Genomic DNA, 18637 nt, shown 5'->3' with positions numbered 1-18637 from the left:
TTAGATGTGACAGATACTATCTGTGAGCATTCCAGGCTCACCAGCAGCAAATAGCCTTTTTTTCCTAAAGCTTTTCTTTCTGTCATTATCTCGATGGACTCTCAAAAGGAGTACAAGGGGGAATTCCCTCACCAGCCAAAGCAAATTTTTCCTTGAAACAGCCACAGCTGAACAATAAGGCCTCAGTTCAGGAAAATTCATTTGATTAGGACAGCTACTTCTGAGGGAAAAAAATATCCTTCATTATGAGGCACTTTGACCCAGAAGAGAAAAGCCTGACAAAAGACAAAACCAGGAAGGGAAAGCCAAATTCCCCTTAGAATATGGTAAAATTTAGTAGGGAGAGAAACCACCATTCAAACAAACTACTTAGGGCAACAGTGATTTTCCAGCTCCTGAGGTCTTCAAATCAAGACCAGATCCCTTCTGAAGGGTAAATTACACCACTTCTCTTAGCAGGAACCAGCTGTAGCTCCTGAAATGTACCATGGGACAGAGGGGATGACTCTCCTTGAGCGAGTGCTGCCTTGCAGACAGAGCCAGCAGTTGCAGGGCTGGAGTGTGGTGTGCCTGGTGTGTGTCCCTTACCCTGGCAGAGGGGAGTGCTCAGGAGAGCCTTCCAAAGACCCACCTGCCAGGGAGCAGCAGCCACAACTCACAGCTCAGTAGGTGAGCTTCACTTTGCCTCCCACCACCTTCCTTCCCCCTGGCTCTAGCGAGCCACTCCTCCCAGTCAAGCAGGACCAGCATCCCCAACAACAACCAAAAATTTTGGAAGGAGGGGAAAGCCTGCAGAAATCTGCACTTGAACTGCTGCTGTGTCTCCCTCACCCGAATGCTCTCTTTGCCGGGGGTAGGGCTGACTCACCCCGAGCACGCTCTGCTGTGGGCAAGCTCCCCACCGCCCGCACCGCCTCCGAGGAGGGAGCGCTCAGGTTTCCTGCCATCCCAGAGGTGGGGCTCTCCCTCCTGCACCGTTCGCATGCGAGCAACAAACAAGGGGGTCTTGGCAGGGATGCCAGAGCCACCTCTCTCCATCCTTGCTTCTGTGAACTTTCCCAAAGGTTTCAAGGGTGTGGCCTGCATTTGCTGTTCCCTGATGGCTTTATCACATTCATTGCCTGCTCCCCAAGTCTCCGGCTGCCAGTGTCTCTCCCCTGGATGACTTGGCTTGTGTTATTTTGTGTTAAAACCAGTATGTTTTTTTAATGGCTATAAATAAGTTAAAACTGCATCTTTAATTAATTGCTGCACTTTATATTGTAAGCGGAGATTTTTTGTAATGGTTCGTTTATGATTTTAAGATGCCATTTGCTCGCTGTCACATGTATCCAGCTTTTATCCCTCTATGTTTAACAGGTTCAGGATAGAAAAAAATTTCATCATTGAGGGAGTTTAATCCATTTAGTCCAGAGCAAATAATTGGTAATTAAGTAAGTGGAAAGAGATCGAGTGGATACTTTTATCTAAGCAACAATGAACTTAAGACACTAGTCAGTATGTTCATCATCTTAAAACATTTTAAACTAATCTTAGTATGTTTATTTTTCCCTGACACAGGTTTGAAATTGGAAATACATATGTCTGGATGACTAAAACATGAACAACAAATAGGAGCAGCAGCATGTAAAGTATAGAGAAGTAGAAGCATTAATAGAAATATTTCTGCTATAGCAGCTATTAAATGTTTATTTTTTTTACAGTTTGGAAGAAAAACCCATATGCTTATAGGATTTTTCCCCCAATTAAAATATTTGTGTAAAAGTGTGTCTTTCTCTAAATATTATTTAGCTACACACATACACAGGGCTCATGTATAAAATTCTCTCCCAGTGAAGTGAGAGCTGCTTCTCCTTTAGTTTCTTGTCCTGCTGGCAGGCAGAAAGGACAGACACCCAATCCAACACCATCAGTGCCTTCACAGCACCTGCAGGAGCAGTTTTCAAGTTTGTGCCCTCTGTCACCTCCCATGCCTGTGAAGGGCAGCAGAGTCCCAGCCCTGGGCCACCTACCAGCAAAAGCCTGCCCAGAGTTCAGAGCAGAGGCGGCAGAGCCAGACACCAGATCTGGCAGTGCCAGCTCCCGTGGGAAGGGCACAGCCAGCCCAGGAGCCCTCAGAGGTGAGTGCAGGGACAGCAGTTGTGCACCCCAGTGAACAGCACCCCACAAAGGCTGCTGTGCACAGCCTCAGGTGCCCAGACATTCCCCGAGCACACAGAAAGGTGCTTGGTTTTCCCTGGTCTCAGATTAAATACAAGTGGCACGCAGGTGGCTGGGCACACAAAGATGTGGTTACTCCTGAACCCCCCCTATTTTTTTTCCTCAAGAGAGCACATAGATATTTTATATAGGATATAAATAAGCCACCAAAAAGGGAAGAACTATTGTATTGGAACTATAGAAAAAAATTAAAAATGCTTTTTAAAATTGCTCTATCTCAATTCCTAGACAACTCAAGTCTGATGTGCACTATATGATTTGTTTGCTAGGATTGAATCCAGATACTTACCACTTTGTTAGCTTAAGAATTTTGAGCAATTTTTTCCATTTATCTGTATTCTCCCCAAAAACATTTCACACATTTCTGAGATACATCAATCCTTCCGGCATTCCTCTACGCACTCAGTAGGATGCCCTGCTATAAATATAATAAAGCCTTTTATTATGTCCATTAACCATGGACATGTGTGCTCCAAAAGTTTCCTGACACGCAGTCATTTGTGGCTTTTTAATTATAAACAGAAAAAAATCTACCAGTGAAAGAAGACAGCAGACTGGGAGTGGATCTTTAAGTGTGTGTTTTGAGTGTATTCTCTGACGGGCTGAAGGCACCCCCACCCTCCTGACCCCACCAGAAACACCCTGTGCAGGCACCTACAAGTGCACAGAGAGCCACTGACACAACAGCTTAGTCCTGGTCGTACACATTTGTCAGCTGTGCCAGCTCCAGGGGACTTCTGCAGGTTTTCAAGACCCAATAATATTGATCAAAGCTTTTTTCAACAGGCAAAAATATGCCCCCTCCATCTTGCAGACCTTGCTCCACTTGAACTCAGGAGAAAAGAAAAAAGGCCCAGTAAATTACTTGACAAATTAAGTCATATTTATTGAATGCGTTTTATTTCAACAACCAAAAAATTCTAACAGCCTAACAATGCACATAAGTTAAAAATTAATTATCACTTAGTGATAACGAAGATAAAGTTGATTTACATGGAAAAATGAACATTTACAATATGTTAATCCTTATTCACATTGTTGATACCGCAATAAAACACAATTTGTTTTTTTTATTTTTTATTTCACAAAAAAGGCGGAAAATTGTGCTTTGTTAAGAGGCACTACAAGAAAAGTTTCTTTCTCCAAATAGATATTATATGATGGATATTGAATAAATAGACATATATGCATTGTAATTCGCAAAGTTCTGGCAAGACCACAGGCTAAAATGCCCACAGATTCACTTAGAACCACTGCAAAATTGGCAGTGAAATTAAAAATAAAAAGGCAAGACTCAGCATTGAAAAAATACCTAATAAAATTTTTGGTTGAAGTGTAAAAGATACCAAATGTCGATGCCATCATCAGATGAACAACTTACATAGCTTGGCAAAATTCAGTTTCCTTTCAAATGTATGGAGTGATTTCAGCTACAGGATAAGAAGACAGTTTTGAAAGCGTAGCTCTGAGAGAAACATAAAGCAGCAACCATCGAAATTCTGATTAAAGCTGCAGCAAACTACAGAACTAAAGGATGAAGAGCAAAAGGGGCATTAAGTAAGCAACCCACCATAATTTTGCAAAGGTATATGAAATTTATGCAGAGATACTTATGTTTCAAACATTAGCTCTGAAAAAATCTCATAAAAACTCCAGAGGTTACTGAGCAGCTAGAATTAGCTTGTATTGCAACGTCTTCTCCCTGTATATTGTCTGTTCTGAGTAAATATCTACACGTAGAGGTTTGTTTTTCGTTTTTAACTCCTACCTTTTATACCTTTCAAATATATAAATAGTATTAACAGTTATATTACATTGCCTGGTGTAGTAAACAGAAAGTAACTTTCAAAGTGATATTGCATGAGGTCTTTGTCAAGATTACATGAAAAGCCCATGTGAAAAAAGGAAGAAAAAAGCCAGAAGCTTTGTTGGTACCATTATGGCTGCAGTTTACAGGCGTCTGAAATCAATCCAGCTGCAAGGTGAGGTCTTTGTCTCGGACATCATTGCACGGAAGTGAAAAGTAAATGCTACTTGGCGTCTCTCTCGACAGGGTGCCTCAGAGCGGGTGGACGCTATGGCAGATTGCAGCTTTAGTGCTCAGGCCATCCAAGAGTCAGTCGGGACAGGCTCTGCTCTGTGCAACGTAGCTGCTACCCGGGCGCTGCGGAGCCTCGGCCCCGGCGGGCTGGGAGTGCAGCGCCGGGCGCGCAGGGACGGGACCTGCGGCTGAAAACGCGGCATGGCACGGGCACGGAGCGCGGACACGAGGAGCCCAGCTACGACAGAAACACGGGGAGGCTGCGGGCAGGGCGAGCGGGAAATCAGCAACGCAAACCCTCGGGCTGTCAGCAATTTACCTGGCCAGGGTTCTCGGGATTGTGGCATTTTGTGTCGCAATGTAACTTTACACGTGTGTGTGCGTGTGTGTTTCACTTCAGTACAAACAAAAAGCAACAACAAGAAGGAAGCTTATAAATTTTAAGATCTGAAACAGAGAACAGGTAAATAAAATCCATGGTAAAATGTGGTTGATAGTATGAATTCCATACATCAAATCTCAAGACATTTATCTTTTTTTCTCTTTCTATAAAGACCTCGTTAATGGACAAGTCTTTTATGCACTGCATTTCTGCTTTAGTCATTCAGAATCCCAAGAAAACTCATCTGTTCACTACAGAAAGGACTATCTGGAGAGTGGAACATGCTGTATCCTTTTAAGTGTGCATCGTGTTCAAAGTACTTTTAACTTACTAGTTTTCTTTTTAAGGTGCCCTGATTTGTTTTTCTATTTTCTCTCTTTTTTTCCTCTTTTCTTTTTTTGGCAGTGTTGATTTATGTCTTTAAATACCTCAAAAATTACCCATCAAGTTGCCAGATAGGAAGCCATATAATAATGAAAAAAAAAAATCAGGGATAAACATAGAAAATAAATAGGAATTCAAAAATAGTCACCACACCCTGAGAGCAGGCGGCAGTTTATCAAAAAGCCAAAGCAACTCATTGTGAAGTGGTTTTAAAACATAAACAAGTCTCATCTTTAAAGAGCTCATTTCACAGTCTATACTTTCAGGTTGTAAAGTTCCGTCCCATGCAATTTAATATATATATATATATATATATATTATGTAAATATATATATACACACACAAAGTTGTAAATTTCCCTTCACTGATTTCATAGGACTTTTTCTTCCCATTTACTTGCTAGCTGTCCCTTTCATAAGTGCAAGATTGATGAAGGCATAATCCTATGTGACTACAACGATTGCTTCAGTCAGATGTAGAAAGTGTAACACTCGAGTGTCTGCGTCAAGGCGGTGTCTGATCGGGCAATGCTGAATTCATTCTGTTTGCACATGGATCGTGCGCAACGGAAACAAACAAACAAAAAGGAGAACGAGGGAAAAAAATCAAAAATAAAACCAGAAAATCCTTGGATCAATGTATTGCTTTCTGCACTCCTATCTCACATTATCTCTGGTCGATGTCTGCTGGAGCCGCCTTGCTTTTGTCGGGATTCTCCTCCTCAGCCTCCACTTTGTACATTTCCTCAGAGCCTTCCTCGCTGTCGTTCTCCTCCGACTCCGTCAGCAGCTCCTCATCCTTGTACTCTGCCACGTCAACCACCGTTCCCAAGTGCTCTTTTAGCTTCCCGTGGTGCTTTACGTGGTAACGCTGGTTCTGGAAGAATTTGATGATGGTGTGTTTGGGGAGATCCAGCTGAGCAGAGAGGGTGTGGATGGCTTCCTGATCGGGGTAGAGACCCACGTCGTGAATAAAGCTTTGAAGGATACCTAGAGCCTCCAAGGAGATCTTGGTACGGGATCTTGGCTTTTTGGCACAACTGTCCTCAGCAGGTGGAGGAGGAGCCTCTTCTCTAGGTGGGGAATTCTCCTTGGCAGGCTGGGACTGCTGTCTGTGCAGCACCTATAAGATCAAACAGACACACACTTCACATGCTGACCCCCACGGTGCTAGACACAAGGGCACTTGTACAGGTCTGCACACAGGACCTACTTTGTTCTGGTCAAGAAAAGTTCAATTAATCTGCATTCTCCACCGCCCTTCTCACCTGTAATACAGCTACACCTGTTTGCACAACTACAGACTGAAAGGAGGAAGTGATATAAAAGGCAAACAATATAAAATAAATGCAAACCCAAAAAATAAGTAAGAAATAAAAAATATAAGTAATAAAAAATATAAAATAGCCAAAATAAAAATTAAGTCAAAAGGCATTACAGTTTCATTGTCATGATGACTGGCCAGTTGTCCCATCCCAGAAAAGTCATTCTTCTGCTTTGCTCCTCTTCTGCCCATCCTTGTTTCCTCTCATCTTTTCAGGCTAGACTCTTTGACCATTTCTCCAAGATTTCAAGTACTACAAAGGCCTAGGCACACGTGGGATTGTCAGGTGCTACTTTATGAATAACGATTTTGCATTAAAATCCATCACAACTACTTTATGGAAAAAAAAAACCAGAAGTGCAGAGATTTGTTAAGATTTCCCTTCTCGAGAGAGAGACAGCATTGTCAATTCAGTTGCTTGACATAGGTGGCTTTAATGTGTCTCCTGAACAGATTTCTCTGCATTACTTTCTCTATAGTAATTTCAAGAGTTGAGAAGTTCTGAGTTCAAATAATAATAGCCCTCCATTCTGAAACACCCTTGGGCAAACACTTTGCAGTCTTGTAACAGATTTTCACCCACAGTATCTCCTTTTCGGCAAGTTTAAAGAAAGCATATGTAGCTCTTAATCTTCCTAACAGCCACTTAAAATGACTAAGAAAGGGCCTCGTGCAGCCCTTATTCCAGGGGAAAAAATACCTGCTCTGAATTGTTCAAAACACAGAGGAGCTCCATGAGCTTTCTTTAAAACCAAATCTATACAAGGGAGATTAACAGAAAAAATCCCCTACAGGATTGAGGGCTGTATTTGCCCAGAGGTTTCTTCAGATGCAGGGAAATAATTATTAGAGCTTGACACTCAAAGCTAACAAAATCAATATGGGTAACTATTTTCTGCCACAAGTAAGAGGGAATTCTGGCTCTTTATCCAAGAAGAAAATGACTGCTGCAAACTGTAACATCCAGAGAATCAACGCTACATTAAAGCTCTCTAAAAAAAAAATCCCAAAAAACCAAGGATAAATAATGGAAACGTGCTGAGAACTTGCACTGAATTTTACACACACACCGAGCCCCCAGTAAAATACTACACTAGTCAAGTTATTACCGCAAGAGGGAAGTCCACTGTGCAATATCAGCCTGTTAAGCAAATAAACGAAAAGGCTCTGTGCCGAAGAGCCCTTTATTCACTTCCTCCATCAAACCTTCCTGCCATAACAATTTGTAACATCAGCGATCTCCAGTCACAGCTTTTGGGAAGCAGACCGCAGCCTGCCGGGGAGCTGAGCCTGCCGGGGACGCTGTCACCGGCCCCGGGGCTGCAGCTGGCCCGGGCACCAGCGGGGCTGAGCCAGGGCTGGCAGGGCAGGGACACGGCTGCACATCCTGCTGCTGGCAGCGCTGCCCGCTGTCCCCACGGGCACAGCTGTGCCAGGACAGTGGCAGGAACACCCCAGCAAGGAGCAGCTCCACACGGACAGCCGAGAGCAGGTGCCAGCACAGGACTTGCGAGAGCCGAGGCTGGGCAGAAACGCGGCCAACTTGTTTCGGTGCCAACGTGCACATTTTCCTCCCAAGCACGTAAATACCGAGGGTGCCATAGAAATGGCTAACCAAGGAGTGGGAGAAAAAGGGGGAGCTCAAATGGAAATGACAGATAATCTGGTTTATGTTTTATTACATCTCTTGCAATAAAAGAGCATAATGTTCCAATGAATGGAATCGCTCAGCTGCTCTTTGAGGATTTCTTTTTTGTCCATGGATTGCTTTCAAAGAGAAGGGCTGACGTTTCCAAACAGGGTTACAGATGAGGGTGGGATCCATACCTACGTCAGCAGGGAGCACTGAAAGCAGCAGAGCCAGGATCGCTGGCTCTAGCCCAGGACCAAGCCCCATAAACTTGTCACACAGACCCTACCTAGTCTCCCCTGTTGTGGCTTCTGGCCGTGTCCCCTGGCAAAGTAAGGCCCAGAGCAGCCAAAATCGAAAGGATTTAACACCACAAATAAACTGCCAGGGAACTTAGAGACAGCGTCACACAGAAAGCTGCAAGTAGCATTGCTAATCAGAAGCTGGATTCAAGTAGCATCTAACAGAGATAGAAACACATCCAGAAAGGGTGTGAATTACTCAGTTCATTCTTGTTGGAGTTGGAAGGAGGCTTTTTTTCCCCTTTTCAGTTGACAAATAGCATGAGAAATGATCCAGCTTGAAAAATGTTACAAGACTTCCAATCAAATATAATGATGAAAAAAACCCAACAATACAGGATCAGCAGCAGTAAAATGTTTAATTTGAAGGAGATGAAGAGATGCCTACAGCATCTATAAAGCAATCAACCACAGAGAGGGCTGAGTGCGGGAGGGAAGAATAATTTCAATTAACCCTTCCTTTTCCAGAGTGACCTCTCCACCTTCTCCAAAAGGGAAAATGCAAAACCTGGCTGTTATCAGTGTAAAATACCAGAAAAAGTTTGCATTCTATTTTACCTCCTGTTATCTTAGGTAATGAAAAAACACTAAATCTGCTCTTACAACAGATACATTTCATTACTTTACTAACTTCTGGGGGTCTCCTCTAGATTGCCAGTAGCATTAACAAAGGATTTCAGCCACACTATATTTTTCAGCCATGTACAGAGAGATGGATAAATGCACAGGATGTCCTTCAGATCTGGGCTGTGGTCAGTTTTACAATTCCTTCTGACAGGACAGGCTATTTAGCACAAAAGAGAACACTCTTCTATGCAAACCAGATCAACTGCTGAGCACACGGTACAATATGAAGTCTAAATTACCTTTATGTTAAATATTTGCTTTAAACTACACTTGATTGATGAGTATGTTGGCCAGTCTGAGTGATTGGCTTACTTCATGTCTGGCTCTGCATGCCACAGCCTCGCAGAGGAAAGGGACCATTCTTGGAGTTCCAGATTTTCATATCCTGGGTCATTATTGGGCTCCTACAGCTGCAGGTAAAATTTCCAGCAGCTTCACGCACTGCTGTGCACACCCTGCCACATCTCTTTGGGTTTCAGGTCAGTGCTGCTCTGCCTCTGCACTGCCAAGAAGGAAACATCCCTGATCCTCTGCTTACAGGGCGCACTTCCCAGGGAGCCCACGGTGCTGGCCGGACCTACACGATGGACTTCTGAGGTAAGGGATAGCAACAATGGCCCTGCTCAGCTCTCCTCTTCCCAGGAAAGCTGCTGCTGGGCTCAGAAGGGTGCACTCTGTGGCACAGATGCCCCACACCCCCTTTCCCCACTCCCATTTCCATCCCACATGCCCTTCCCCACTGCTCCCCAGACACAGGTGGGGCAGCCTCCTCCTCCTCCTCCTCCACAGCCAGCACCATCTGGAGCTGACTTCCCTTTCCCTTCCTGACTTCTCATCTACTTTTAAATCAAATGTGAAGATACAGATTTCCTTCCATGCCCAGAGGATTTATTCTTTTCATTCCTTCAGGAGTTTTAATTCTTAAACTCTACGGATAGGCATGGCTGCCTTTCAACATTTCAGAACAAAGTATCTCTGGCAGATGCTGCTTCATGAAGGTTCATTCAGGTAGACTTTCTCCTCACAGACAAACTTATCTTTCTGAAACAAATTCACCAACCCTGGTAGAAAACTTGCAAGAAAATGACTGTGATGGAAGTTGACTTTAAATGATAAAGTGACTGGTCTTAGATTGCACTGTACCGAAATATGATTTGAAGGCCACAATGAAAAGCAGCTGGAAGCCATGTGTAAAATATAATAGTACATGCCTACAGGGAAGGAAGTGAGATATTGAATGATTAAATTTAGGAGAGTATATAATGTAGTGTATCATTACGGGAGTGATCAGGATTATTTGTAATAAGCTAAGGGTTTGTGGTCTATCTAAAATCCAAAGCCAAGAATTATCAGGGGAAGGGACTGTTGCACTGTTTTCCATGTATCCACTCCCCATGTCTCCATGTGCTCCCCCAGGAGAAACCTGACTTTGGTGTTCCCACAGAAAAGAGAGGTGAGCAAACCCAGCTGTAAGATGAACATCAAGTAATTGCAGTCTGTGCCTGTACTGCATTTAATTTTGGCTGGATTCACTATGCCACTGATGTTTGTTTCCATTTCCACCCACTTTCTAGCTGGAGCTACACACATGACATTGGTGAGAGGCTAAGGGAGCCAAGCAGGAACACACACACACCCGGGCACCACCAGCAGCGAGGCTCCAGCTGAAAACACTGGCTCTGGGACATGGCACCCTCCATTGCCTGGACAGCCTTGTGAGCACACTGGAATCAGGAACTGCATTTCTATGTGAAAACCCCAAGCTCTTCTGTTTCCTAGTGTGGTTCTGCCCTTCCCTTTGCAGAGAGGATCAGTCACGTACCTGAGCTCCCTTCCGCTGGGATTTGCTGGGATGAGGAGATGCCCCTTGCTAAGAGAAACACCAAAAATGTTACATTCCTGAAAGACTGTGCATCTGCAACAGAAACTGCCCTTGCTGAACAGACACCACCTGCCTCTGTGCATAGTCAGCATGAGCACTGACAAATACCTTGGGGCAGTCAACATCAATTTTGATAACCCAAACCCACAAGGAGCAAAGCTGAATGGAGTGGCCTTCTCTTTGCCAGAGGAGGTTTAGATTGGATGTTAGTGAAAGGGCTGTAAAGCATTGGAACACGCTACCCAGGGAAATGGTGGATGCACCATCCCTAGAGGTACATTAAATATGTGTAGGTGTGGCACTTAGAGACATGGTTTAGTTGTGGACTTGGCACTGGTGGATTAATGGTTGGACTCAATAATCTTACAGGTCTTTTTACCAAAACAAATAATTCTACCAATCTAGTCTCAGTGGTGGGAAGGAGTCTGACCTTTCAGCTTTCCTTCACCTTTACACTGTTCTCATAGCCAGCCATAACATTGTATCACATTCTATGCTAAAGACAGCAAGATTTTGCCTGCTTAAGGACTCCAAAATAAAGGCAGAGAGAACAGACACACACTACAAAACACAGGTCCAGAACCTTCATTTCTGCACCTAACACCAGTCATCCATTACTGCCCTTACCAGCCCTCACAGCTCATCAGCAGGAGCTGCCACCAGTTTGACTCCATGCAAAAACAATTCACCACATCCCTCCTGTCTGCAAGCCACTGGAAAAGCTCCTTCCCCATGGCCAGCTGACTCAAAGGCAGAGCGGAAGACAGGACTAAACAAGGTCTTCAGCTGCATTTTACTGAGCAACACCTCACCTCTGTAAGCTCAGAGCCCCTGGGCAGTGCCCAGCTATCCTGCTAGGAGTTTACTGAAGAGACAAACTCCCAGCAAAATCTGACACTGAGAAGGAGATGCTGTCCCTCTTACCAGAGTTTACAGGAATAATCTGCAGGAGATTATCTATTCAAATAAACAGCCTCACACTCCCTAGCCTGGTCTCTCTCCACATACAGAAAAGTGCAAGAAGAGAAGAGAGGCAGCAGCAGCCATAACCAGGTCTCCACCCTGACAGCCTCCCAGGCTGGGGCTCACAGGGGTAAGGACATTAATTACACAGCCAAAACTCTTTACAGGTTTCCAGGAATGTCTGTACAAGAAATTGTAGCAGAAGTTTCAATTTGCACCTGCGTTCATTTCTTTCCCATTAAAAATGTGGTTCTTAAGACTACTCTTTTTTCTTCCCTTGCAAAAATACATTCAGTTGGGTAAACACTGCAGCACTAGTCGCACCACCAAAGGAAGTATTTTCTTTGGGCTCATTCACAGAGTGATTTCACACCTTGACACCATAAAGCTGTGTTAAAGACTGTGGTTTAGTTTCCTTGCTTTTCTTGGATTATACAGTATCCTAAGGTCAAAACTCAGGGAAATCCAAAACTGTTATTAAAAAAGAAAAAGTATCTATGAAGTGATGACAAATTGCAGACTACAGGTGTTAGATTACATTTTGACTCCAGGCAGGTTTAATATACTTTAGTTTCCTTTTACAATTGCCCTTAGCAGGTACTGTTATCGGTAAGGGATTTAAAAAAATATATGGTACTCAATAAAAGAAGACCATGTCAAAAGAAATCAATATGAGCGTGCAAAATGGTAGGAAGTCTGACATGGATAAATGTGTTCACTTTCATCTAACTTCAGTCTGAGCTTCTTTTAATTTTGTAGCTCAAATGCTGGCTGCACATCCTGTGCGTTTTCCAGTGCAGCTTAGTAATTGCTCCAGGAGAGTAAATACCCTTATTAGAGGTAATTATAACACTCGTCTGTGATGTGATGTACCCCAGCTCACGAACGCCAGACCAAACCAGCCAACGAGAACTGGTGACTACACAACACCTCGTAAGCCAGCAGCCCTCGGTGCCCTTCACTTTGTCTGCAAAGACAAAGCAGTCACACACTAAAAAAAACTCCCAAACATTCAAGCCTTTTCTATCACTCTTCATCTGTTCCTGACCACCAGTGGAGCCAGAATATTGGATCAGAAAAACTGTATCCTAAAACTATCGGCTCCGAGGTACAAGTCACGCTGAGCTACACAAAAAGGGACTTGGAGGACTGTTGAGGAGAGAAATGAGTTCCACAGGGAACCTAAAGTCAAAGGCAAGTTTGGTTTCCAGGCTGGAATGTAAGCTGGTTGAAGTGATTCATTCCAACATCTTTGGAGCACACTTGCGACATGCTTCCCTTTGCTTTATGGCGGCTGCCTTGCTCAAGGGCAGGAAATAGGCAGGGATTTGAAAGCATGGCAAGACACTGAACACCCAGCCTCTGAAACAGCAGCCCCATCCTGCAATTCTCCAGGACCAAACCATCAAAAATGGTCAAAAAGGTGACAAAAAAGGCAACAGGAATTACAAAAAAGAAAACAACCCACAAAATTTTCAGTTGTACATTGCTTTTGGCATCCCACACGGTGATAAGCATAAGCAAAACATAATTAATCTCTACTTGAAGGCAGGGGGAAGGTGTCTCTCCCCCTCTCCAGCACACACTGCTCCCATTAATGCTAACAGGAGCTTACCATGCATCAAAGAGCAAATCCACCACAAAACATTTTTAAGTGCTATCATCACTGAAGATAAAATATAAATTACAGCCTGATTACACTGCGCTGCTAAGAGGCCACATGTGCATCATAGCTTGCAATGACAACTTCAGATGACCAGATAACTTTGGGACAGGTCTAAGAGGTTACTGTAAAACATCTGTGCAGAGGAATCTTTCCTTGTCTTTGCTTTCCTTTCAAGAAGCTGTGGCACTGCTGTCTGCACAGTTGTTTGAAGAATGTTTACAAATCAGCTTGACAAAGAGAAAAAAAACTTCTGCCACCACTTGACCACAATCATGATCTTATTCTTCAGTAATGCGTGGTTTATTTCCCTTTCCTGATCTCTGTTAATAGACAGCACGTGCCTACACAATAGCCACTATTTTGTCTGTATAATGTTAAAAAAATAAATCAGAAAACTCTGACAATGCAGAACAGTGTCCCGGTGTTTCCTGGGGTAACTGCTCTCCCTCAAATGCTAACTCAACTCTTCCCACAAAAGCACAGGCACAACTTTCATTGCTGTGCAAGTGCCTGAGAACTGGCTGATTTTATGGGGCAGCCCAAATGAGCTCATGCTGATGAACATTCATGTATTAGCTCTGAATTTCCTATCTTGGGCTAGTTCAAGCCAGATCCTTAGGCTCACTGCAGAGTAACTGCAACCAGCACTAAGTACCTCTTTCTCTAATACCTGGGTGCAGCCTGGGAGAGCTGCCAGCTCCTGCCCAGCCCTCAGGTGGAGCTGGCACGTCCCTCCTGTGCCCATACAACGACCAGCCAGATCCGCTCCGGCTGCTGCTGGCACAAACCAGGGCGCTGGTGACAGAGTGGCCGATGCGGTCAGGAAGTGTTGCACAACCTCGCTGCAGACTCTCTCCTGAAGGCATTGCTGATGGATGGCTCCATTGTCTGGGGATGGGGCACAGCCAGCACAGCTGGCACAGGGGCCACTTTGCTGCACCCCTGGCAGGCAGGCAGGACTCTGCTGGCTCTGGAGAAGCCATGCGAGTCTCTCTTGCCTGTAACCTGCGGTATAGAGGGAACCTCATCCGCAAGGGAAAAAGCAACAGCCTCAGAAACACTGCCCTTCTTCACGGTGATGCTGAGTCCCCTCAAGTGGGACTTTTCACATCTGTGTGCACCTTGAGGGCCACAAACCTTCCAGTTAGCACTCACCTTCTCCAAAACAAGACCATAAGCTCTGTGGGCCTCTGACTTGCCTCTTCTGTGCCTTCTCTCACAGCCCTAGCAAGGCTCTCTGGGGTGCTGTGGTGTGCAGAGCTTTGCTTAGCACTTTCCACTTAGAGCCTGAGCTTGGTTATGGCTAAAGGGAGGGTCTGCCAAAGATTTTGGGTCAGTTTTGCATTTCTCCATCCCAGCCTTGATAATCTTAATGAGGAGCTGGCAGAATGCCACAGAAACTAAGGAGGTAACAAAAGGACTTTTGGTTTGGTTTCTGCAGACAAAACACTTCAAGTGTCCTCTATGCTTTCTTGTTTAATTAACACTACACATCTTCTCCTTTTCTTTTAAACATCAGAAGAGTATTTGTGGGCAGTGTGAGCAAGATCTTCCCTAACAAGCCCCAACCTAGAGACATGCTCAAGGTCAAGCCCTAAACCCCTAACTATGGTGGCACGAATGGCGCCACTATAATCATGTTGTTTTCCAGTTACTCAGACCAGGAGTAGGCACTGCATTATTTCAGGAAGGATATGTTTGGATTAAACACTGGATTCTGGTGGGGGGTAATTATTTGTCCCATCAAACTGTTTTAGGTCCTTACAGATGGCTATTTGGGGTTTCAAGAATACCCAACTGTACTGCTAATTTTTACAATGGGAGCAGTTAAAAGTCAGGAGAACCTGACTGTTATGGTTAGTGAAAATAGCAGATTTGTGCTGATAAAACACTACTCAGCATGTTTTTTGGCTTTTGAGATGTAACCACCAATGCACTTAATAACAGGACTCGTGCAAACTATACTGTGTGAATCAAACACATAAAAGTATAAATATTCCTTTTTTTAGAAAGCAAGTCTTAAAAAGTGCATTATAATCAACTACCATGGTAAAAGCAAACTATCCAGTATTACCATACACACAACTGGCATAATGGGCTTTATTATACCCCTAACTTGAAACTGGATAAATAAAAAGCAAATGACCAAAGTACAGTCTCCTGCACAGATTAGGTCATTGAAGACAGGATGCCTCAGAGAATTAGATCTGAAATCCTTTGTCTTCCTGGTTAAGCTCTAGAAAAGGTGGGCACGTGCAGAAAACAGAGGAAGCTACCCTGGCTGTTGAGCTCCACGTCTCACTACTCTGACCTGTACCTATTTTACAGACTCTGGATGCTGGTAGAAAATTACTTTAATGGAAAGTCAACAGCATGTGCAGTTTATATTCACAGTTTTTTAGTTCATTTTAAATAAAACAATTTAATGTAAAGCCAGAGGGGCAGTATTAGGACAAAACAGAAGATGACATTGTTATGGCCCTGGGATCCATCCAGCTTGCTGCTGTGGGGAACTCCATGGACTGCTCTGTCTGTGGCTGGCTGCACACATGTAATCACAGGGGTAAAGCTCACCCTTAGCACAAGCTTGCAGCTACTGTAGGTCTGTGTGCAAGGAGCCACAGACTTTTGCTAGAAATGCAAAACACTATTCTTTGCTTCACTAAGGTTGGAATTATGTAGCATTTTTCAGTCAAAAATCTTTTGATGTCACTCAGTCGACGTTTTTTTGGTCAAAAACGTCGACTGAGTGACATCAAAGTATTGACTAAGTAAAGTCTACTTTACCAAACTGTTTGCCTGGGGCAGCAGAGGGGTGAATATTCTAACAAAGTTCAAGCAGTTGTTTAGGCATTTTTCATGAAACAGCATATTCTGGTTGCTTTTATTCAGAAAAACTTTTGCTCTTCAAGTTCTTCCTATTTTCCTTCAAAGCATTATGTTGCTTGTTGCTCTAAACCGCCGCAAACCTTTTTTTTAATTTGAACTGAAAATAATAATTTAGAAAGGACCAACATATTTTTTTCTTCCAGCATTTCAGAAATGTCAGCAACCCCTTTAACTCAGCTCAAGCAGTTCTATAGCTCTAGGCTGTACCACCCAAGAAAGAGCAGCTCACAGCCATCTATCTATCCACCTAACTCCTTCACCATCATATTTACTAAGGGTTGTACTGACGGGAGCTCTGAAAGAACAAAATGTAATGCAGTTTATAAAAGGAGATGGATGGGAATCTTTTCTACCTCAAAATCCAATAAAGCTTATGACTTTTATTGCATGTGGGAGTCCTTTGGTCAATGTAACACTGAATAGCAGCTTGGCCAGTAAGTCTGATAAAACCAGGAAGTACTTCTGAAAATATTCTGGCCAGAGAGACCTGGGAGCTAAGTGTGAGTGTTGCAGCTGATGGCCCCAGGGTCACACATGTACCTTAGGATTTCTTCACTTGTTCTGTTCTGTCTGGCCATGGTTTTGTTCCATTCTCTACAGAAATAACTATTCCAAACCTCTCTTATCCTTTAATCTTCCTAAAAAGGGAATATAATCTCAAAACTATTCCCCCTCACCTTTCCAACATGCATGAATGAAGAAAAAAGATTTACAACCTTCTACAGGCAGGGGTCCAGATTGGACTTTAATGGATCCCAAACAGAGCAATGCAGCATTCTTACTCCTCATCTCATTTAAACAAGGGAACACCAGGAATAATATTACTCCAAGTCAGCAGTGCTTCCCTGGTGCTAATCAGGCCATAAAAAAGGCATAAATAGTTTGTTTGATGCAGAGGGACTAAGAGAACCACAGAAATGAATCAAAACCAGGGAAAAATTAGAGATTAAAAATAATAATACTCCTTCCAGCAAACCACAGTCTGAATGCATGATAAGTGGCTAAAAGACACAATCACTGCAGATCTAGAGACAAAAACATGTCTCCTGACTGCATGAAGTGTAAATTAAACTTGCTCTGAAACAGAAGCATTTCCTTCACATGGCAGTTACTCACTGCCATTGGGAAATCCAGACCATTTGCTGCAAACGAGAGCTGCCACAGCTGACCCTCCCTGATCTTGCCTGTGGAAAACACACACGCTCCGAGTCAACAGTTGGAGGGAAAGGAAGAAAAACCCAAATGCGGCAGACTTGCTAGAAGAGATTTCCATGGAGGTTTCCTCCCCAAATAAGCAGATGGTTTCCAGTTAGTCAGGGTCAGGGACTGCCCGTGTGGTTTCCTGCCTGCTTGCCTTTGTAGCTTATCTGGGCCTCATCAAGATATACAGTCCGAAAAAATTAGAATGGCTAAGTACAGGAATTAGGGAAACTAAATACAAATGAGCTCTGGTCTGCACTTGTGCAGAGGAGTGGGGAAATCTGTGCCCGTGGGTGGGATGGAGGCAGCGGTGCCGACCCCTCTGCCCGGGCAGCCACGCTGGGCTGCAGCCCTGCACATCTGCAGGGGCGGGTCAGGTCTCCCTAATGCAGCCGTGCCTCTGCAGGCACCAAAGCGGGGCCTGACTCCATCCAAAGCACCCTCGGCAACAGCCCAGCTGCTCTGAAAGCACCCCTGACGTCAGTTTACAACCCTGCCTGCTTTAACTGTGGCGCCGCTGCCCGGCACCAGCCCAGCTCCATGGAGCATTCCCAGCCCAGCTCCATGGAGCATTCCCAGCCCAGCTCCATGGAGTATTCCCAGCCCAGCTCCATGGAGTATTCCCAGCCCAGCACATGGCTACGAGATTTGAAAGCTCCGGGCACACACTGGCTCTCGTAATGCTGTGCATGGGAGCAAAGCAAAACTCCACCAGGAATGTATTGCACAAGCTGCCATATGGAAAGGGCATTCTCAAATTAAACCCTGAAACCCAGATGAGATCTGAGCGAAGGACAGTTTCACTTAAAGGAAATGTCTGAGGTCAACCAGCAATTAACTGAAAGGTTCTGATTGAATACGCTATTGACTGGCTCACATCAGACAGCTTCCTGTTTATTATACCTTATGGGCTGTCTAGGTGCCAAGACATTAAGCTGTCAATAATCTATTAATACTAAACAGCTCCTCCCTCCTCACTCCCCCCTTGCAAATCCTCTTAGGCTAAGAAACTGCACTAAAAAGATGGAAATTTTTGAAGTGAGATGGAAATTAGCTTTTTAGGGTATTTCTTTGCTTGGTTCCAGCTGAAAGTACAGCAACATTCATAAACAATATAACACGCAGTCT

At 44.0% G+C, this 18637-nt stretch overlaps 1 protein-coding gene across 1 annotated transcript in view; it reads right to left on the bottom strand.

Annotated features, from left to right (window-relative positions):
- Nucleotides 1–3116: 3116 nt before the first annotated feature.
- Nucleotides 3117–18637, bottom strand: part of SATB2 (SATB homeobox 2) — a 127714-nt gene continuing 112193 nt past the window's right edge. The window contains exon 11 of the mRNA XM_030241871.2: nucleotides 3117–6149. Within this exon, the coding sequence (XP_030097731.1) occupies nucleotides 5694–6149 (456 nt within the window). The 3' untranslated portion in view covers nucleotides 3117–5693. The remainder of the gene's footprint in view (nucleotides 6150–18637) is intronic.

This window comes from Serinus canaria, chromosome 7 (assembly GCF_022539315.1).
Source record: "Serinus canaria isolate serCan28SL12 chromosome 7, serCan2020, whole genome shotgun sequence".
Classification (NCBI taxonomy): domain Eukaryota; kingdom Metazoa; phylum Chordata; class Aves; order Passeriformes; family Fringillidae; genus Serinus; species Serinus canaria.
This window is presented reverse-complemented; position numbering and strand designations above follow the sequence as displayed.